This window comes from Osmerus eperlanus, chromosome 13, assembly GCF_963692335.1.
Source record: "Osmerus eperlanus chromosome 13, fOsmEpe2.1, whole genome shotgun sequence".
NCBI classification, from domain to species: Eukaryota; Metazoa; Chordata; class Actinopteri; order Osmeriformes; family Osmeridae; genus Osmerus; species Osmerus eperlanus.
In genome coordinates, this window is record NC_085030.1 from 10973436 (window position 1) to 10995856 (window position 22421).

General features: G+C 42.3%; 4 protein-coding genes across 9 annotated transcripts; 1 reads left to right on the forward strand and 3 right to left on the reverse strand.

The window, feature by feature from the left end:
- Positions 1–797: 797 nt before the first annotated feature.
- Positions 798–6225, reverse strand: setd7 (SET domain containing 7, histone lysine methyltransferase). Of its 3 annotated transcripts, XM_062476213.1 has the most exons (9): positions 5325–6203; positions 5029–5175; positions 3789–3918; positions 3275–3476; positions 2943–3132; positions 2758–2839; positions 2302–2419; positions 1849–2006; positions 798–1727 (listed from the first exon to the last, which is right to left on the reverse strand). In XM_062476213.1, exons 2-9 carry the CDS (start codon positions 5066–5068, stop codon positions 1538–1540), a joined length of 1110 nt encoding a protein of 369 aa, XP_062332197.1. In that variant the 5' UTR covers positions 5069–5175; positions 5325–6203; the 3' UTR covers positions 798–1537. The 3 variants fall into 3 exon arrangements, with proteins under 3 accessions (XP_062332197.1, XP_062332198.1, XP_062332199.1); XM_062476214.1 differs by lacking the exons at positions 798–1727; positions 1849–2006; positions 2302–2419; positions 2758–2839 and having other exon boundaries at positions 2949–3132; positions 3264–3476; positions 5029–6225; XM_062476215.1 differs by lacking the exons at positions 798–1727; positions 1849–2006; positions 2302–2419; positions 2758–2839 and having other exon boundaries at positions 2993–3132; positions 3249–3476; positions 5029–6223.
- LOC134032292 (short coiled-coil protein B-like) lies at positions 5614–8206 on the forward strand. Of its 4 annotated transcripts, XM_062476221.1 has the most exons (5): positions 5614–5757; positions 6085–6156; positions 6303–6383; positions 6515–6653; positions 7474–8206. In XM_062476221.1, the coding sequence occupies exons 2-5, from the start codon at positions 6138–6140 to the stop codon at positions 7502–7504; spliced, it is 270 nt and encodes an 89-aa protein (XP_062332205.1). In that variant the 5' UTR covers positions 5614–5757; positions 6085–6137; the 3' UTR covers positions 7505–8206. The 4 variants fall into 4 exon arrangements, with proteins under 4 accessions (XP_062332205.1, XP_062332207.1, XP_062332204.1 ...); XM_062476223.1 differs by lacking the exon at positions 7474–8206 and having other exon boundaries at positions 5615–5757; positions 6515–7371; XM_062476222.1 differs by lacking the exon at positions 5614–5757 and having other exon boundaries at positions 6140–6260.
- Positions 8207–8294: 88 nt separating this feature from the next.
- Positions 8295–18295, reverse strand: zgc:154054 (Alpha-1,3-mannosyl-glycoprotein 4-beta-N-acetylglucosaminyltransferase B-like). Its single transcript, XM_062476212.1, has 15 exons — positions 17972–18295; positions 16739–16873; positions 16288–16410; positions 15865–15998; positions 15233–15279; positions 14851–14964; positions 14637–14712; positions 14348–14462; positions 13768–13898; positions 13163–13270; positions 12727–12920; positions 12092–12170; positions 9973–10048; positions 9610–9722; positions 8295–8790 (listed from the first exon to the last, which is right to left on the reverse strand). Exons 1-15 carry the CDS (start codon positions 18060–18062, stop codon positions 8773–8775), a joined length of 1554 nt encoding a protein of 517 aa, XP_062332196.1. The 5' UTR covers positions 18063–18295; the 3' UTR covers positions 8295–8772.
- Positions 18296–20020: 1725 nt separating this feature from the next.
- LOC134032770 (saxitoxin and tetrodotoxin-binding protein 2-like) lies at positions 20021–21692 on the reverse strand. Its single transcript, XM_062476829.1, has 6 exons — positions 21476–21692; positions 21125–21267; positions 20880–20944; positions 20575–20685; positions 20378–20482; positions 20021–20124 (listed from the first exon to the last, which is right to left on the reverse strand). Exons 1-6 carry the CDS (start codon positions 21593–21595, stop codon positions 20078–20080), a joined length of 591 nt encoding a protein of 196 aa, XP_062332813.1. The 5' UTR covers positions 21596–21692; the 3' UTR covers positions 20021–20077.
- Between the last annotated feature and the right edge of the window lie 729 nt (positions 21693–22421).

Genomic DNA, 22421 nt, shown 5'->3' on the forward strand with positions numbered 1-22421 from the left:
ATTTACATTTATTCATTTAGCAGACGCTTTTATCCAAAGCGACTTCCAAGAGAGAGCTTTACAAAGTGCATAGGTCACTGATCATAACAACGAGATAGCCACAAAACATTGCGAGTAGCCAAAACATGAAGCACACATTGTGAACGACCAAAATAAGTGCCAAAGGGAAGAACCATAAGAGCATGTAAACAAGTTACAATTAAACAACATGAGCTGCTATAAGTGCAAGTGTACCTGTGGAAAAAAAAAGCAAGTAACAATAATAAAACAATATATCACAGCGAGTACAAAAATTTAAGTCAGTTACCACTAACCACAAGAGCAACAAGTCTCTAAGCAAGTCATTGTGATCCTTGAGGAAACTAACATCGGGTCAAGCGAACCATTCCTAAGTACCGTTGTACTCCCGGAACAAGTGCGTCTTGAGCCTTTTCTTGAAGGTGGAGAGACAGTCAGTGTCTCTGATGGAAGTGGGGAGTTGATTCCACCACTGGGGGGCCAGACAGGAGAAGAGCTTGTGTTGGGACCGGGCGGTCTTGAGCGGTGGGACCACCAGGCGGTTGTCTGAAGAAGACCGTAGGTGACGGGTGGGGGTGTAGGGCTGCAGGAGAGACTTGATGTAGACGGGTGCAGTCCCGTTCACTGATGCCCAGTAGACTCTCCGAAATAATTTTGTCATATGCCCTATAAATATGAAATTTGCTACTTGAGTTTATTAGGCTACTTTAAAGATTTTTGACGCTAATCTTTATTAAGGCGAACTTTTTAAGTAAAGACAAATTGCTGTGGCAACTGAGTTCAAGTGGCACAACAGAACACATTTTAATAGTTTTACTAGGGTGGGAATCGACAACATCCTTTTGCAACGTCAGTCATCAAGTTCTCAGACACAAACACACACACTCTACACAGTCGCAGTAAAGGATATAAGTATACAGTAGTATGGTAGTCTTTCTCCTTTTAGCTACAGCTGATATCAAAATATGTAAAATCCAAGACACCTACAAAACACTTGTCATCTTATTTCCAATGGTTTGTACGAAACATAGACCAAGACCAGTAAGAGACAGACCCTTTAGGGCAGCCAGCAGTTCCTTGTACTACAATTACTCCTAAAAAAAAAATCCTTAGGTGCAGTGCCTGTCTCAGATTTCCATCATGTCTGTGGGCTGCTGTGGCATGGAGTTTGTGGATCTCCAAGTCATCCACATATTGCAGTGTTTCATTCGAGTGGAAAAGACGAGTTCACTGAATTTCACTGAAAAGGAACATGTTTACTATTGAAGGTTGGAATATACATAGTGACAACCTTCTTGTTAAGGTACAGGTTGTGCAGGTACATGAAGTTAAGAATGTTTTTGACCAATTATGGGATGCTTTGTGATTCAGTTCAAAGTACAATGTTAGTCCAGGCTTAACTATTTAAAGTCTGCCTGCCTGTCCATAAAAGGGCAGGTGAGGGAAGGTAGGTGGTATTTCAGTGATGAACAGTGAGGGGTATTGGGGGCGAAGGGTAGGTAGGGTAGCAGGGTGTGTTCTATTCCCTCTCAGCTGCCCGTCTCTGCTGAAAGGCCAGTAGCTCTCGTTGGTACCAATCAGGGGCCTCCAGTCCACTCTCTCCCGATGGCTCAAAGTCGTAACCGTAGGCCACCATGAGCTCTTCATCTCGTTGCACTGCCCGCAACGTGCGGATGCATTTTATAAGCCCAAAACGAGGATGGACGTATCTAGAGAAACCAATCAACAAACACATTGTAAGAACACAAAAGCTTGCTTCCCTGTACATATAGTTAGTCATCAAGAAAAAGAGTAGGCATTTTGTATTTGGTAGTCAGTGTCTGTACGTACGGGTCATATTTGCAGTTAGGGGTAAAAGAGTGGTTGCCCTTGTGTCCCAGTGAGGCACAGTACATCTCCATCTTGTCAAATGGCTGGGGGACATCAATCACAGTGTCTTCGTCCAATGAGATGGTGTTCCCGTTCAGTGCCCAATCCCGGCTGTCCACCTAGACGGTGAGACGTGGGCAACGCCACAAACAACAATAACAGTGAAACACCTTGCTCAGACCTTGTATTGTTCTAATTGTTCTAAACTAATAAATTGAGGTTTGTTAATTGGAGCAAAGAGACACACCAGAAATGTGCCCTGCTGGCTAAGACAGAAAGCTGAAGAGGTGGTTAAAACACCTGGAGCTACAACATATATTTAGCATTCACACAAAATACACAAGGGATTTTCCATGTGCCTTCCTCAAACTTGTCCACTTCCTAAAACATAAACAGACAGACAAAGACCTCTACCTCAGAATGTGTGATGCGCACTCCATTATAGAAGGCCATGACAGTATTTGGCTCAGCGTCCACCTTGGCAAACAGCCCATCTCCTGCCCCCAACACCAGGGAGTCAGCCACATACACTCTGAACCCGAGAGGAAATTAGTTAACATGCTGCATCAGATCCTCTGCCATAGACAGTTTATAGAAGTAGTTAAAAAGTAGAAATCTAAAGCTTCCCTCATCATCCTTCCAATTAGATAATCACTATTTAAAGTAATCTTGGTTCTGCTTTGTAGGGTCTATGTTAATGAAGAGATTGTTATATGTTATTGACTTGAACAGTCCTTTGCTTATGGGTCTAGTTCTGCGGTCTAGATTAAGCTAATTTACAACCACAAATGTTTCATGAACTTGGCTAGGAGCACATTTAATCAGTCAGGGTTAACTTGGCAGGGTTAGGAAACAGGCAACAGGGCAAACCTTTTGCTCTCGTAGGGGTCTGGCAGAAAAGTATGGGTGGCGATACAGGTCGAGGTGGACTTGTCATAGGAGTACACAGGGCCTAGGAGAGGACATAGTTGGTCATTGCTCAACCAAAAATAAAGATGCATAAGAATCCATCGGCAACATATTTTAACTACGTTAAGGAGGAAATGATTACTCACTGTCAGGTACAACATCAAAGTGCGGTCTACCCGTCTCCATAGAGACCAGGGTGGCAAGTCGAGCCTCAATCAGCTCCCCCTCCACAAAGGTGCCATAAAGAGCTGTGCACCCGTCAGGGTACACATACGCTACCGATTTACCTGTCATCTCTCCATCTTCGTTAACCTTCCCAAATAGGCAGCCTTGATCCTAAACACACGCACACACAAAAGCATGGTCACACTTTCCTGATGTCCAACAGGCTCTGAGACTTCAACTCACAAGTCATACAAGGTCACCAACCATACCAACTATTACATATCTACCATGTAACACCTTACTGGGGACCCACAGGGTAGTAAATCCAGCACTCTCCATAGCGGCTGTTGTCCTTGTACTGGCCCTTGAAGGTCAGACGACCCTCTGAGTCGTACTCCTGGGCCATCCCGTTCAGCTCCCCGTCAGTGTAGGTCCCGTGAAGGACACCACCATCCTCATAGGTGTACACCCCCTGGCCCTGCAGGGCGTCGTCCACGTAGTAGCCCTCCAGCGTGCTGAGAGGAGATAGGGGGGGGGGGGGGGGGATGAGGGTCATCAGGAGAGAAAAGTCCAAAAGAAAGAGAGAATGTGTGTGTGTGTGAGATGTCGTATAGGCACGTGTGTGTGTGTGAGATGTTGTATAGGCACATGTGTGTGTGTATGTGTGTGTGTGAGATGTTGTATATGCACATGTGTGTGTGTATGTGTGTGTGTGAGATGTTGTATAGGCACATGTGTGTGTGTATGTGTGTGTGTGAGATGTTGTATATGCACATGTGTGTGTGTGAGAGATGTTGTATAGGCACAATTAAGTCACTTTGTCGTACCTCCCATCAAAAAAAAAGAACTTTCCCTTCCCGTTTTTCTCTCCATGTACGAAGTGGCCTTCAAAGCGGTCACTGGACGAGTAGGTCACCTTGCAGAACCCATGAGGCTGGTCATCCTCGTCCAGAGGACCTGCATGTACACGTACGAGCTGAATTGGTTAAACTCACTCTACCCCTGCCATCGAAGAGCTAACTTTTCAGGGTTGTAGCAGGTTAAAGCTGTGTTTATGGGAGGTGGATGTTTGCGAGCTACTGGATTCGTACCCCTCCTTACAACCAGACATTTTTTCGGCATTAGTGCCAGGCTACTGAGTCTGGTCTTACACACCCTTTTTCTTACAGTCTGATACATCATCAACTTTTTACATTTCTATGGCAGCCTCATGAGTCATGTGAGCTGCATAGTGCATACTGTATTCCCAGAACAGAAGTATAACTCTGCATACATTAGTGCAGCCAAATAAGGCACTTCAGACAGGGCACAAAAACTAAGATTGCTTAATATTCACGTTAAGAAGTGTGTCATTGTATGCGAGCTCAGGTGTGGCGAGAACATTCAAAGCTGAAGAGGGGATTGGAAGTGAAGGTCTTCTGAAACGTAGTGTTCACGCGTTCATTGCAGTACATTTCCGAAAATTCCTACGGTTTAACAACAATCTGGCATAGCTGGCCATCTTGTGCTGTGTCAGTCAAAATAGGTAGCCTAGCTAGCTGTTAGCCTGCTACTTTCTCTTTTCATCTCTACATGAACTGGACGTTATTAAATAATCATTGTGCAGCAGAAAATGTTACCGCGAAGTGATATGAAAAACATGACAAATAGACTAAATAAACTCTAACACTTGTCTAACACGTTCGTTAATAAAACATCATATTTATATTATTCCAATTTGGCAAGCTTATGTGCACATGTGGTCATCAATGAGCACCTCACTGAAGCACGGAAGACGACCGTCATTCAATGTAGGTTTTCTATCAAACCTAGAAAATGTTTAATCGAAAGAATACACCACCAGGTCTAACTAAGTGTCTTCTCTGCAGGAGAAGTCATGTGTCATGACTGTGGGTTTCCCCCAGAAATAAAGTCCCTGGCGCCACTGCCAATGCTATAGACTATGGGCCTACGTAAACTACGCTTAAAATAAGCCCACAAATACTGGAAAGTTGTCAGCTGAATAGATGAGTGCATGTGTTGTTAAATATCTTTACAATAACATTGTTAGTTCGTATGCATTCTTACCCTCAACGACTTCTTCTCCATTTTCGTCATCGCTATCCATAGCCTTGCCGCCGTAAACTGACTGTCTAGCGTGGTAGGGTGAAATGTTGAACTCGGTCCACTGCCCTCCTCGAGTACTTCCAGACGAACCACTGCTAACCTACTCCGCTAGCAAACAAAATACTTAACAGTGCCTAATGTAGACTAGTCTAATAAAAAATAGACATCCTTGTGATTGAATGTGTTGTGTGAGTTGATCTCTCGGGGGTTCTGCAAACAAGAATACTGGCATTCAAGCCCTACCAGTATATAAATACTCATAATGCTTTTCCTAGAATCACAGTGAGGTAGTCTTCGGAGACCATCAATATCTAATTTGATTCTTAGTTATTGATAGCACTAGCCCTTTACAAGCAATGTCACAGGGCTTCTCATTGGCTATACGCCCATAACTGCACCTAAACAAACGTACTTAAATCCCCAAGAAAGACAATGAAGAACTCCAAGGATAATCCCTTAACAGGGAAGGTTAAAACGTTGTTATTGTATTTAACCTGTGCAATAAATTGTGCCATTTATTTCTAAACAGTAAATATAACAAGCTTGCATCACCCTCTAGCGGCCATGTGACGAGTAAACACGAATGATGAAGCGCTGGACACCTTGACATCTGCTGTTAATCGCCTGTTTTTCACACTCGAATTTTGCTATCCAGCCAAGGTTTAGTTCGTTTATTTTTTACATTAAAGGGTATGTTCGTAACTTTCTATTCAAATGAATAGAAAGTACCCGTTTACATTACTTTACGTATCTTAAGGCTGTACAAAGCTTGGGGACACAAGCTAACGTTGGCTAGCATTGCTAGCAGCAGGCCTGTGTGTTGTCAGGATTTAATTCGCCCCATCAGCTGATCATCTTTCTATTTTGCTAACGCCACTGTTTACCTCATTGAAAATTCCAACTATTGTTGAATTTGGCGAGGTTAAAAGGAGTAGAAACGTATTTTAGTAATGTATTGCTAGTGCTAGCTGAGCTATCTAGTTGGGAACTTTTCTTAGTCTTTTTCGTTTACCACAGTGTCCACGTGAGTCGCAGCCCTGCATTCCAAAAAGGAAGACGAGTACTTCACCATGAGCTCCGAGGGGGATGGTAAGGAAACTCAGCAGCATAACATCCCTGCTCACGAACCGAGTGGCTTTGCCTGTGCTTTCAGAGACTCGAGTGTGTGTGTGTGTGTGTGTGTGTGTGTGTGTGTGTGTGTGTGTGTGTGTGTGTGTGTGCGTGCGAACGCACAGGTGACATGGAGAATCAGGCAGAGCTGGAGGAGAAGACGAGGCTCATAAACCAGGTGTTGGAGCTGCAACACACTCTTGAAGGTGAGCAAAGTGGTCACACACACACACACACACACAGGCTCCTTGTTTATCAGACCCAACTGGGATGAGTTTGTATTATAAGTATGTAAGTAACTGTAAAGACTAATATTGCAACTTAACTGCAAATCTAGATCTGTCAGCGAGGGTGGATGCAGTAAAGGAGGAGAATCTGAAGCTGAAGTCGGAGAACCAGGTTCTGGGTCAGTACATCGAGAACCTGATGTCGGCTTCCAGCGTGTTTCAGACCACGGACACCAAGAGCAAACGAAAGTAAGGAAGCCTGGAAGCCCCCGACGGCCACCCCTCCTGCTTCCCTCGCTCCTCAACCCACAGCTTCTCCACCCACTTCACCCCAGACCACCGCCCTAACACCCACCTTCCAACCCCTTCTATGAACTACAACCGGCAAATCGAATGCCTTTAGCCCTCCTGACACACCTCACATCATGCTTTGGTTTACATTTTCGATTTTACGGTAAAGCTGCAATGTCAAATGTTTACGTTCGATTACTCATGGATTACCCTTTGTATTTATGTTACGGTATATACTTGATATGGTTGCCATTGTTTCATGTTGTCTGTTACATGTTTATATTACTCATGAAGTCACTAAGTGAAAATATTCTCATAAGGGAACAGTCTGAATACATTCTAAATGAGCTGTTTTTAGACAATGCTTTTAGATGTAGACTGCAATGACTATGACCTTGCTCCACTGCCAAACATGTTTTTCATTTGAGTTAACCATCCCATGTGTCAATCTTAATCCAAACTCAAAATTGTTTCAAACGGAGTCCCGCACCTAATGTATCCGCCTTAAATTGTGCAGTTGATACAAAAACTTAGACCAATGGTGGAGAAGATTCATTGCACCTGTAAGGCTGTGGCACCTTAAACCTGAAGTGTTTGTGCAGCATACACTTGTGAAATTCAAATATGTTGCTGATTTCAAAAGAAAATTGTTTTAATAAAAAAGTGTTTGCCTTTTTATGACCTGGTCTCCATGGTAACGCTCCCCTACCCTCACTCTCATATTTCTAGTCCTCCCTGTCTAATGGTTTCCAATTTGTATTTGTTTACGTTTTCACAGAGTCACTAAAGGTGCCCGGAAGGACAAATGAGCAACAGCTTTTGCATTTTGATGTTCTTCATTCGACTTTGTGAGGACATTATGTATTAATAGTCAAATAGAAGCATGTCAACTGCTTACTCATGGTAAAATTCTAACATCCCCATTTGGTTAGCAAATGGATACCTGACTTCTGTTAATTGTTTCCAGATAAATGTAACTGGTTGGGAGGGATATTGAAAGCCTAGTTATTCAGTTGACATGCACATTCCCTGAGCTGTTGGTCTGTGTTCCCATACCTTACTAGTTTTAGTCATCACCTCATCTAGAAACAAATCCAGTGTACATTCTGTTCCAATTCAACAACAATTGTAAAGAGTGCAGTTTCTGAATTGATGCAAACTGCTCATTTATTGAGAAGTGGAGCACAAGGCTGGGATACATTCCATAAAGTGGTTTCTTCCACTCTCTCCCTTTTCTTAGGGGAAAGGGAGTAACTTTACAAATGGGATGCAGCCCTTGTGCTCAACAGCAGGTGTGTCTGGTTGACACACCTACTGTGTCAACCAGACACAGTAAGGCCCTGAACTTCTCAGAACAGTTCAAGCTTCTGTGGCAGATGTCTTGTACTCTTGGCTGGCTAGTATGGCTTGGCTCAGCTCAGTAATAGTCAAGCACTAACTACACCTTGTTTTGTTACTATTTCAGTATAAAGACAGAGAATATTAAAGTGTTGTGGAACAATTAATGAGAATGGCATGTTTCAGTAAAATATATAAGAAATCATGATTTTAACTGGTTAGTTTTTGTAAAGGAGTGTATTGTATATTTTATTTACATCACATTCAGTAATGGTACAAGGTGGGACATCTTCACTGAAACGTAAAGAATATACTCCTAAATTAATCTTAACATTATCTCCTGTATCATTAAAAAAGGAATTAAATCTGACTTTTTTACTGTATTAAATGGATATCACACAGTCATTACCTGTGCAAGTATTAATATGACAGCTCTACAGCGCTTTGGCCAAGGATACACATTCTTCAATTTTTTAAGGCTCTAACAACTGTCAAGACCTCCAAACACAGCATTATGTTGTGTTTATATATTACAACTGATAGTCATATGTAAAATAAACAGTCATCCCTTTACCATGTTAAGAGTCTTTAGGGAGGCTGATCCAAAGGTCCTCTGGATAAGAAGATCCGAGTACAGGAAACTGCATACATGTCTTTGTCCACCAGATGATGGTATTCAGCCAGTTGAGCACAGTGACGGCAAGTGGAAGGCTCCTGTTTCTCCTCTCTTCTCTCCTCATCAAACTTTAATAAATATCTGACAGAGTGGAATAAGCACTGAGCGTTAACCAAACCAATGTTGCTGTATCACCACACAATGTGCTTTCCATCAAGACCCTCTTTACATAAATGTTGTACATTTTATTGCTGCTGTTGTTTTGGCCATGTCCCCCTTGTAAAAAGAGATCTAGCATCTCAATGGGACTTCCTAGTTAAAAGGTTAAATAAAAAATAAGGACACATACACACACAGTGAAACATGTTTGTGAGTTCCTTATTCAGGGCATCAGATACAGGAACTTCCTTCGCTCAGACTTTACCACACTATTTGCATGCACACACCTACCCACACCCCAGTGCACTGTTAGTCCTCCAAAGAGGAGAAGCTCATTTTTGGCTTGTTTTTCATAAAACATTTGCATGTATTTGGCTAGTTCACTGGCTAGTTCACCCCTACAACACTAGCCACTGGCTAGTTCACCCCCAGAGATGCCGAGCGTCCATGGGCGGGACATAATCGCAGCATTTATCCAATGACCGTATAATTTCGAAGCACTGAAAAAAACTGTTCAAAGCAGCCCCATTGAAGCCCATGGACGCCAGGTTTCAACAGGGAAATGCACTGTGACGCTACGGGAAAGTGTGAGAAGGAAATCGAGTCAGTCGACCTGCTATATGTAGCTAATTCTGAACTAACTTGCCTTCGAGATGAGCGTGTTCTAACGCATTTAAAATGTTAACACAATAGTAAATATTTGACCATTCATTTTTTGACATTTTAGGGGAAGCCGAGCTTCCCTTGCAGTCTTAAAGAAATTGCCACTGACACACACCTACACAAACACACACACCATACCTCACTCAACAGGACCCAAACATCAGAGTCAGAGTGCACCATGAGGCGTATTGCAGAGAGTGACTGAATGGCCGTGTTAATATCTCCTTCTGCCACCCCATCTGTAAAGGAACCTGACACACACACACACACAATGAAATAATGTGTAGAGAAGACATACAAGCTACTGTTGCCTCAAGCTCAGAAACTGGTTTCATTTCTACCTCACATTTTCTAACCCACACACTGTAGTTGTACTCAGCACATGACTGGTATCAGTCTAAAATCTTGTTATCTGTGTGTGCCTCAGGTCAGGTGTGTATGTCAGGGCAGAAAAGCAAGCTGAGACCGAAAAGTAACAGAAGCGGTATCACAGTTAGGTACCAATCACTATGAAGCCGTCCTCCAATATTTGGTATCCAGGAGACAGGCCTTCTATTTTCATGTCTCTCTTTAAACCCTGCGGAAGATAAAAACATGATATAAGAACATTTATTCACTTAGTATTATTTTCCATTGTAAATTATGAAAATATTCTGTCATTTGAACACTGCTTTGTCATTAACTGTGATTGTGATGATCTACATTTTGGTGAAAGTCACAGAAAAAGGATAGTGCTTTACTACAACTCAAACACATTCAAATTCTCAACCTAGGCCTTTGTATTAGCATTCGGTATGTAGCCAATTCTCACAACCAATGCAAACCTTATCTGGGTGAAGTGTGCTTTAAGTTTACTCTCAGCATGACCACATTTCCCCTTGAGCATGACAGTGTCACTTCACACGCACGCACGCACACACGCACACACACACACACACACACACACACACCGCTTGCAAGATATATATAAACTTTATTACAGGCTCTAGACCCAATAGCAAGACATACACCATGAAGAAAACAGATACATAAACACATACAAACATACTCTTATTCATGAGAGTCTTACAAGGCACCCATACCAATGTTTCCACAGATATGATTGACATCTGACCGAGCTACACCTGGGACTTTTCAGCAGTATCCTCAGACAGTCATTGTATGCTACCTGAAGTTTGCGCAGGGTTTCCTTTTTGTAGCTGCCCCATAACGGGGCTGCATACATGGGGGTGCAGTAAGCACGAAACAAGCTCACTTTCACATCATCAGAACAGTAGTGGAATTTCCTGACAAACATGTTTGCTTGGACATACAACATTCGTCTCTGCCTGTACATGTCAGCATCATCTTCCATCTTCTCAGTGATGATGTGCCCAAGATATTTCGTGCAGTTAGACACACAGAGGGATTGCCCTGACAGGTCAAACATTGGAAAGTGTAGCTTCTGATCTTCCTTGGTCCTACATATCAATACAACACACTTTTTTGCATTGTTCTGTACGTCAAACTCAACCCCATACTCTGAGCATATATCCAACAGCTGCTGGAACCCAACAGTGCTGGGGGACATAATAGCCAAATCGTCTGCATACATCAGATGGTTTAACAAAGGCAAACAACATCAGACAACCTGTCTTACACTTCCCCAACTGCTTCGACAGGTTGTCCATGTATAGGTTGAACAGGGCTGGAGACAGAAGCCCCCCTGCCGTACCCCATTGCCTACACTGAAGGGTTGGTATAACAGTAAGCCAGGATTTGTATGATGTATCCAGGCACACCCCTAAGCATGAGTTTAGTAAAAGGCTTATGGTGATTTACTCTGTCAAATGCCTTGGAAGCATCAATAAACCCTAGAAGCATTTTAGAGCCCTGCCTTCTAGAGGATTCAACAGCTTCTTTCAAGGCATAGATACATAGATCTGTACTGTGCTTAGACTTGAAACCAAATTGATTCTCAGTGGTGTTAATGAATTCACTCAGTCTATCTAGTAGCATTTTTTCTAACACCTTTGAAAGAATGCTGGCTAAGGCGATGGGTCTATAGTTGTCCAAACTATATTCATCTTCATATTTGTAGCAGTCATATGGGGTATAAACATTTAAAATGATAAAAACATTCATATCATGCACAACTTTAATTGCAATACACCAGTCAACCTCTAAACTGATAATACTGATCATTGGATCATATTTCTTGCGCCACAAAATGGCTACACCTCCAGGTATTCTACCACGCACCATTATAGAAGATAGAAGATCACTTGTCTAAGATGGTGTTTCCTGTCACTGTGTTACCTATTCCCCAAGGTATTTGAAACCTGAGAGGGTGATTCAGCCACCTAGAGATAGCCATGTAACACTACTGACACCAACACGCACACGCGCACGCACGCACGCACGCACACACGCACACACACACACACACACACACACACACACACACACACACACACACACACACACACACACACACACACACACACACACAGATACAATCATACCTACATATAGTTTCATAAAGTCTCACACAGTCACACAAATTACACATAGCCAAACACACACAGTAATCCATCAACCAAGTGGCTGACATGTTGACAGTGTGACCTCTGTTACTCACGTCACTAGGGAGGGCTTCCACAGTGGTGTTGTAGAACCTATCCCCATTGGTCTCCAGGTTTCCACTGCGGAATCGGTACCTGTAAGCGTGGGAACAGAACACCGGTCAGCCAATCACTTTCTTTGTGAATAGAAGAACTATCAGCCAATTACTTTATAGGGCAATAGGGCAATAATATTTATATTGGTATATTTTATGATGTTATCTCATCATATAGTTTATGTGCATATTTCTCTTTGTGTATATGGCCAATATTTCTGTTCTACTTAGCTGCACTAGCCCAGGTTGCTCTATTGAAGGTTAGATGTCTGGTGAATACACTGCCACCAAAAGCATGATGGAAAAGTTGATGTAAGTTTATTGAGTAGCAACCTCTCCTTTCTATCTAATCTATGTAGGCTAATGCCAGCCAATTTGTTAACACGTCAACACACTTTCCTACACACACGTATAAACACTCACACACAGGAGCTAGAAACCAGCTCATATACTGAATGAGCTACTGCAAAATATTCCCCCCAAAATCTAGATACAAGACAAGAGTGTGAGTGCATGTACTCTGTCTTTCTGTTTTTGTGTACACACACACACACACACAATTATAATGTGTATATGTGTGTGGCCCTTCCACTGACCCTGTGACTTTGAGGGGCTGGGTAAAGTGGATGAGGATGTAGTCCCCGGTGGTGGGAGAGAGCCCCCAGAAGAAGTCCTCCCCCCTGTAGGCCCTCTCCAGACTGTGCTGCTGGTAGTGCTTCAGACTGCTGCTCAGCTCTGCTGTAGGGTTGCTGTGGCCCACATACTGGGGTTGCTTCCCAAAGTCCTTATCCTGGGGAGAAGGGAGGGAGCCCACTCACATTCTCACAACGCAGACAAAAAAAGGTGCGTACATAACTATCATGGTAAGAACCGGATCCACAGCTGACAAATATTTGAGTTGTAACACACTCTCCCCAGAATGAGTAAGTAAAAAAAGAGAAAAGAGAAAGAGAGAGAGAGAGAGAGAGAGAGAGAGAGAGAGAGAGAGAGAGAGAGAGAGAGAGAGAGAGAGAGAGAGAGGAGAGGTCTGACCTTGAGATGTTGTAGTTTCCCGGGCAGAGAGGAGTGCAGGCCAACATGTTGGAAGAGAGAGGGCGAAAATCTATGCTTGAGCGCAGCCTTCTGCTGGTTACAGTCCTTCTGCACAGCACAACAAGACACAGCAGGTGTCAAAGCAGGAGGCAAACACTTTATGGTTTCCTTCCAACCATCCATTCATTGTTTCGTCCATCCATTCATTGAATATCCATCCATTCATTGAATATCCATCCATTCATTGTTTCGTCTATCCATTCATTGTTTCGTCCATCCATTCATTGAATATCCATCCATTCATTGTTTCGTCTATCCATTCATTGTTTCGTCCATCCATTCATTGAATATCCATCCATTCATTGAATATCCATCCATTCATTGTTTCGTCTATCCATTCATTGTTTTGTCTATCCATCCCCTTTCAAAATTGGATGGGAATTAGATGTGAAAATTAGGAAGCTATAAGGACACCATGATTTTAATGGGATTGAATGTTAGCTTGACACAATATATACTGTACGTCATAGCACAATCTTGTTGGCTTTTATTTTATTTTATTGTGTGTGCTAATGTGTTGTTTATTTACACCAATGTTATCTCACCGCATCCTTCTCAGGGTTACATGCCTTCACCCACAGTATGTGGTCTAACAGCCAGTCAATGGGCTTGTCTTTGTGGAACATCAGAAAGAACTCTGCTATCATTGGTAGCTCGCTGGTCCGAAACATTTTACCTGGGGGATCACACACATTTTAATGTACCACAAAAGATATATATACGAATTGAGGTAAACGTGCAATGGTGGACATATGTGTCATAGAGAGAGGCACAACGTGTGTGTGTGTGTGTGATGAAGAGAAAGAAAGATGTGTGTGTGTGTGTGCAGTGAGAGTGCAGTGTCTGAGTGTAGTGTAGCGTGTGGATCCTGGATTACCTGCTGTACCACCTATTTGCACCGTTTTTATATCTCTTGGTTAAATTACATGGTTAAAGACAGAAGAGAGAAAGTGTGTGTGTGTGAGAGAGAAATAAAAAGAGGTGTGTGCTGCTTGTATGCATGATAAAGACCAGGGCGTGTGTGAGTGCTAAAGAGTTGTGATAAAGAGTATGTGTGACAGAAAGAGAGGTGTGTGTGAGGGGAGCGTGTGTGTGTGTGAATTAGACAGAGGCGCGTGTTCTCACCAATGAAGCCCAGCTGAGAGAACTCTAGAAAGAGCCAGTCATGGTTGGCCCGCTGACTGGCACAATCCTTCATGGTCAGAGAGTATTTAGGCTTGGCCACGATGTCATCCTCTAACTGACAACACACAACACAGGATGTAGCAGTGATGTCAGGACATACAGCTGAGCATACAGGGAGACAGTAAAGAACAGACAAATCAGATAGACAGGTCAGCAGGTGGGAAAGACAGGAAAAACAGGCAGACAATAAAGACAGAGAGACAGACACCAAGAGGAAGACAGGTCCTACCTGTACATAATAGGTCCCCTTATTCTGGGCATAGAGCATTAGGTAGCTGTAGTCCAAGTTCTGCTTTGTTCTCCATCTGAGGACATCCAAAAGACAAATGGCTGAAAGGTTTCTGACACATTGTACGTGACAAATGTGTGGAATTTTTTGCACCTATTGCGCTGTGTGTGTGTGAGTGTAAGTGTGTGTGCATGTGCGCATGCATGCTCCTCACTTGACCCTGTCCTTGGTGTCTCCAAAGGTTTCTCTGAGGCTGCTAAAGTTGGGGTAGAAGTACTGAGAGGGGGACACCACCTCCAACAGTCCTGACTGCACATCCTTGGGAAAACTACAATACCCAGACAACACCAGAAACATACAATGTAACTACAGCTCACAGCTTTACATTTACATTTATGCAGTTAGCAGACGCTTTTATCCAAAGCGACTTCCAAGAGAGAGTTTTACAAAAGTGCATAGGTCACTGATCATAACAACGAGATAGCCCCAAACATTGTGGGTAGCAAAACATGAAGCATACATTGTGAAAACCAAATAAGTCACAAATGGAAGAACAATAAGAGCATTTAGTTAGACAAGTTTTAAAAAGTGCTTACTTCTTCTCTATAGTTGCTGCGACACTTCTCACATACTCTATATCCGTCTGTCCAGAAGGATAAATAAGATACGGGATAAATATAGAGTAATAGGAATCATGAAGAGATGCGTCTTGGGCAAATCATTTTGTAAAGTTAATCCTCAAGAACAAGACATTGGGGTGAATCAAATCCTGTCACTTCCCTCCAGAGAAACTGATTTTACCGTAGGAGCACAATGTAGGGAATTATTTCATGTACTGGTCTGTTTTTGAAACTGAAAATGTATATCCTGATACAGAAATAGAGACATTTAGGCTTGTATGAAAAATGAACTACTGTATATAATTACCATTCACTTTCAAAACTCTTGTGCATGTGTTCACGAATGCATGTATGCTTTCAGACAAAAGTATAAAGAACAGTGTTGTCATCCTGGATTTTGCTCCGCTGGTCAAACAGGTCTTACCATGAATTCCTTAGTCTCTGTCCCTCCCACTTTGACAAAGTCGGGCAGGGAAACATCATTATTCTCTGTCACCAGTCTATTGCATTTTAGTGTGTTTTACTAAGTAACTATCAACAGGACCCAACTAAATAGCAGTGTGTGTAGGTGGGTGGGTGGTGTGTTGTCTACAGGCTTCACTGGTTACCTCAGCGACAAAGACAACGATCAACATGTCATTCCTTTCAGATGGCGTAAGGTCGTAGAGGAGAGAGTTGAGGGTACTAACGAGGTAGGTCTGCTTCGCCCTTTTTACTGTAGGGATGCCCAGCACCAGTGACACTACACCCCCCCCCCCCGACACACACACACAGTGGAGAGAGAGAAAGGAGAGAGAAAGGAGAGAAAGAAAGGAAAAAAGGATAATGGTCAACAATGGATTACTCGTCACTTAGAAAATTTAAAATGCAAAGTATAAGCCAGCAATTTCTATAGTAATGAGTACAATTATCTATATTTCCTAAAAGTCCACACTCATTTGACTCCTATTACAGGGGACGGGTGTGTCTGTCTATGCATTTTGCTGAGCTAATGACACAAAATGATGACGCTCATTCATCCATCCATTCACCTCTTGTGCGGCCCTGACCCAGCAGCACATTGGGGGTGAGGCTGTCTGGATGGTCCCTGAGATGGGGCAGGTAGAGGTAAGGGTTGGGCAGCATGGGTGACAGGGCGCTCCATTTCTCCTTCTCTGGGAACCAAATCCAGGCACCGAACACAAAACAACACGTCATTAAAAAGATCACAAACACCAAGACCAAAGTCTTTCTAAAAATGCCATAAAGAGCCTATCAGTTTATGGCAGGCCAGCAATATGCCAAGGGATGACAGGAAATGAAAGAAAAAGAGAGATTGAGAGAGCGAGAGAGAGAGATTGAGAGAGAGAGAGAGAGAGAGTGAGAGAGAGAAAACCAGGAAAAGGGCCATTGTCAGGCATTTCCTTGTTTGTTCCAGTTGCATAGCAGAATTAATTAATCAGACATTAATCTTACGAAGCATTCTGAAGTAGGTGTGGTTACCTGTGATGTTGTGAGTCTTGTTGAGGTTCTTGAAATGGCCCAGAACCCGGCTCAGTTCTACAGACAACAACTGGCCCTTGGACTCGGCCTCCAGCAGACGCTCAAACAGAACCAGCATACTAGGGTTGACAGCATCTACACATACACATACACGCACGCACACACGCACGCACACACACACGCACACACACACACACACGCAAGACAGATGCACTTAGCTAAAGCCTGTCATATCAGCCTGGTATTGGTTAATTTGAAACATTTTAAGAATGTGTGTTGATGACAGGTATGAAGTCTTGGGTTCCCCAGCTGTGGCCCTACATACTGTAAATGACACACTCGCCAAACTAATCACCACTAAATGAATTTCAAGCACAAAAAGATTATCTGGCCTGTCCCTTTGAGTCTGACCACGGATATTTCCATGACAACCCCACTAATGCCATGTTCTCCCACAGAGCAAGAGGCTAAGATGGGTTGCTGGGAAACACATTTGAAGAAGGCAGGCGGAAGAGGAATTAATTGTGTGTACCTTTCCCAGACCAAAAATAATAGTAGGGAATACACTGTTTTTCCAACTGAAGTAGGCATATGCATAATACCAACCTGTTGCCTATATGATAAATGTATAGATTTATATCATCTAGTGGACCGTTGCAACTAATGGTGTCACTGTTGAAAGTAGTTAATGTGCTAATTATGTTAGGGGGGCGCCCCGCCTCCCCAACGGCCCCCCCTGGAATATTTTAATTTAAAAAATGGTTTTATATATATAGCGCCAGATCACAAAAGAAGTCATTTAAGGTTACCTTTCCTATAAAACAGGTCTATAGCTTGCTCTTTTATTAAACAAACTAAATGGCCATATGTTATTTATCTTATTTACACGTCGGTATGTCATTTCTGACAAACTAAACGAAGGCCAACTGTAACAACATTTGACAACCACAGATATTTGAACAGGTTTGACCTGTTGATTGAACAGGTCATACACAGAACCATAATACAGTAGGCTAAATTACAGGATTTCCTCGACCGAATGATGTAAATGAGCATACATTATTAATCTATAGACTATAGATATAAGTGAAAAACTCCCGGATTTAGCCTGTTTTTTTTTATCTCCGTCCCTCTGGACAACCCCGTGGGTCGAGTGCCCCAAGCTGCTCACCTACCTCCAACATATGCTTAATGCAGGCAAGAGTTTGCGTATGTGCGGCAAAAGTTCCTTACCCTGTTCATCACGAACCGCTGTAAACCAGGTGAGGGACAGAAAACTTCCTAAAGCTAGAAGACATATACATTTGAAAAACGTGAGCTTCATCTCATTCTAAAACACGCGTTATCTGTAGAAAGCTACCCACTGACTCTGTTCCCAAGAGAGCACGGTCTAGCTTCGGTGTGTCATACCATAGGTGGACTATCAGCTTCTTACGGTTACGACATGTTGTCAGACGTGATTACTAACACAATACGAAGGGCGTAAAATAACTTCCTAGTTTCTTTAAATGGCAGTCTACATATGAATGCAGTGTTCCTCGTGAGTGAAAAATGATGCGAGTGTCTGACAGGTGCAAGTTCGTGTGTTGCCAACTCCGTCTTTCGGTCAAACGTGAAACTGCGATAATTTATGCAAAACAAATTGCAAGAGAAACACGTTTTCAAAAATAGGAATAAAATTACGTGAAATCGTTATAATTCAAAGAACTGCAAATAAAACCATTCAGTCAATTCATTTATGGGGGCCTTAAGCATAATTTATTTGGGGGCCCCTCCGAATTTGTATAATTACCATTAACATAATATATATAATTTTTAAATTAAGATGTAATTTCATGTGCTCTTGGGGGCCCTCTGGTGGCCACGGGGGCCCTAAGCAGTCGCTTAGTTCGCTTATGCCTTGGGCCAGCTGTGTCTATTGTATGCTAAATGACTAAATGTCATTTAAGAAAGAAGTGTGTAAGTTATTCTGACAAATATTAATTTTCCTCTGGGTCTGCCAATTTGTCACCACAAAACTGCAGGAAGAAAGCATCTCTAGGTGAAGTGCAAGTGATATGAAGAAGTGAGAAAACGTGTTTACCTGTAGAGAATGTCCCTTATAGGTCATATTACACAGCACATATATAGTGTTCTCCTTGTGTGTAAATACATGTAAAATAACCTGCAACTCCATCACAGGTGAACAGTGGATGTTGTTGTAACTTGAGACACTCTGCTTGTTTCCTTGTTTCCAGCTGGGGCTCCTAGTCTTTCCTAGAAAATGAATGATCATGGTCACAATTGACAATTCACAAGTCATACCGTCAAAGACACACACACACACTCTATTGCGCTCATTAGCACTCACTGAAAGATGTCTACATCTTCACTCACTCACTCACTCACACACACACACACACACACACACACTCGCAAACATGCGCACACACAACAAGCCTACCTTAGATGCACATTAATCACTTGAGGCTGTGAAATCTCCCCCTGAGCGGAGGGGGGGGGGGGGGGGGGGGTGAGGGTGGTTAAAACACACCCTGTTTCTGACTAGAATGCTCAGCAGGCTGAAGTAGGATAGTTTCTTGTGCTAGAGGTGGTCAGACCATGTTACAAAGAGGAAAAACATTAAAACAGAGGAGAAGCATGACATATTTAATACTCTACATGCTCTATTCTATCAGCAATCAATACTGAGGCTAAATATCAATATCATATCAATATTACTGTTTGTAACAAAGGGGTGCTCAACTTACTATATCATCTGTTTGATAAGTCAATTATATAAATGTTTGCATTCTTGATGAATCATTTGAATGATTAGTAAACTTGCTACATTGTTTCCTGTTGAATATTGGGAAGGGATAATCATGACAGTCTCAATCTGCAAACCAGGGATGGTTGTTGGAGTATCACATTTCACACCTGTCCAGTCCTCTAGTGTTTACTAATATGAATGTTGTAGGGAGCTGACATAGGAAATGTTCACATTATGTAAATCCGGAGAAATTGTGTGTGAGGTTATACAAATGATTAATACCACAAGGCATGATCCATTTACAAATATAGCACATGTTGATGTATGGTAGGTAGCCTTAACACAGTCATGTTGTTGTCAGCTCAGTTGATCTATTGTCACCTTCATCTTTAGGTTAAATCTGGAACTGAAATAATTGACCAAAACTTGGGTTCATGATGCTAAATTATTCATTCATAAACAAATAGTTTGACATCAATATTTCTCTTTATATGTAAATATATATATAAACATGTAATTCTACAACACAGATTCGAGGATAATAGTCATTTCAGCCAGTATCGTTTATTGAACAATGATCAAACTTTTCACTTGTCCATTCTGTCCTTGTCCTCTGTCTTCTGAGTACACAATTCTGCAGGGAAAAGAAAGAATATCAGCTAAACCGGAGAATGTCTGCTTTGAAAGACATTTTGAAACAGGGAAAGTGTGTTCTAAGACCGTACTATGCTTCTGTGACAGCAATGTACCTGATAAACAACCAACTTAACTCTCCAGTAATGATGCACCCCAAGGGGTAAAGGTTGTACTGAGACTATTGGGCAAGACAGGACTCTCCATAATTGTATATGCTATGCATTGTGTTGTTTCAGTCTTTGTCATATAACCTGCAACTCCATCATAGGTGAACTGTGGAGGCTGCTGGAACTTGAGGCACTCTGCTTGCTTCCTAATTGTCTCCAGCACAGGATCAGGCAGTTTGCTAGTGTTTCCTGGAATTGAGAAATCAATCACAGTAAACAGGACCGATCCAAGGACATTTCAGGTAAAGTAACAAGCGGTCTCACAAACACACACACACTACCATAAACAAGAAGATACTGGACAAGTTTCCCTCTGGATGTGACGTTGTCATGTATAATGAGGCACTCGGGGCAGGTTTGCAGGAAGCTTGCTATGTTGGTGTCATTCCCATCTGAGCAGAGAAGAGAGAGAGGGATTAGCGCTCTTCTGTGTGCTGACCTAAACCTAGAACTTAGTGGTTAAGAAGAAAGTCCTGGATCAGTGTCAGGTATAACAAGGATTGGCTGATTACACCTAATTGCTCTATAAAAAAAGGATCGCAAATGTGCATGTTCATTTTATTTTTTGCATGTGCAGTAGACTTACTGTTCGCAACGAGAGTGTTGTTGACCACAGTCATGTTCACGGAATAAAAGACACACGTCTCCTCACTGAAGGGAGGTCAAGAAGACAGTGACCATCGCAGATAATCCTTATAATCAATTACTCACAATAATCATAATAATTACTCATGATAACCATGGTAATCACATATATTGTGGATCATTGGACACTGATTTACAAGTGGAACTGTTATAAAATGTGTTTAAGAAGTGACACAGGCTGCTTACTGCATGATGCCCTGTTGCAGGATGAAGGTCTTGTTGTCTGCTGCAGGGAGAAAGTCTGACCAGGTACTGTTGGTTTCCAGCAGTGTCTCTCCGGCAGTCTTATAATCACAATAGGCCTCAAGGAGGATCCATCTTCCAGAGATCTATAAGAAAAATTCTTCATTTACATAACTTTATCTTTACAGTGCAAGATATGCTAGGATCATATGATCAGAAAAACTTATCTTTGCATTGTTCATCCTTTGTGTATGTGGTTGTATTAACAGGTTTTGATGGGTGCATGTCTTTGTGTGTGTGTATGTATGTATGCATGTATGTGTGTGTGTGTGTGTGTGTGTGTATGAATCCCACCTTGTAGAACTCTGATTCCTCAAGGGGCTTCACCAAATCCTCACATTCCTCGGGGGTGGGAGCTGTCTGCCCACACTCTACCAGCACCGCCAGGAGAGCCGCTCCATAGAGAACCATCATGATGAAACACTGCTGTGGAGACCCAGCGAAGATAGATTCCTTCTTTACTACACACAACACAATCTAACCACAGTGTGAGCCTTCACTTGTCTTGTTTATGCTGGGGATGTTTCAGACTGAGCCCTCTGCCCACGCCTTCATGAAGTCCTGCCAGGAGTACAGGGTTCATTTCACCTCTATTGATGGTTTGGGTTTATATCACTGAGAGCATTGATCTTTAGCAAAACCTTCCATGTTGATACAAGGTTGTTTATTTGACAGAACCTGAATTTATTGACCGTATGATGTTCCTTACAATGAGGAGAAGCACTGCTGACAGACAACACACACAAACAATAATTACATTCTATACTCAAGTTTCAGTCCACAGATTGTGCAATCAATCTGTGGGACTTATCTTCAGTAGAGCCTCACAAAAGAGTTGAATACCGTATTGTGGAATACAGATTAACAGTTGAATGTAGTTGTTGATCCATAACTGACAACAACATTGTTGTTCTGTAAGTGTGTTCTGATAGGAAAGAAATCTAAATAAATGTTTTGTGAGTGTTTATAAAAAGGGAATTAAGGCTAGGTAATATTTGACTTACATGTGACTTGAAAGGTGTTGTTAGAAAATGTCATGTTGGTGACAACATTAAGACATATTCCATCACAGGAATATGAAAGAGATACAATGTTTACTCAACATTAACCGCCTGCATCTTCAAGATTTGAAATGTAGTGCTTGTTGACAGGCAAGAGTGACCAAGAGCTCCCTCCAAATGTAGTCAATTTCAAAACTGGCCAAACGGTTGAGCGCAGCTAGAACTACAACTGTAATGAC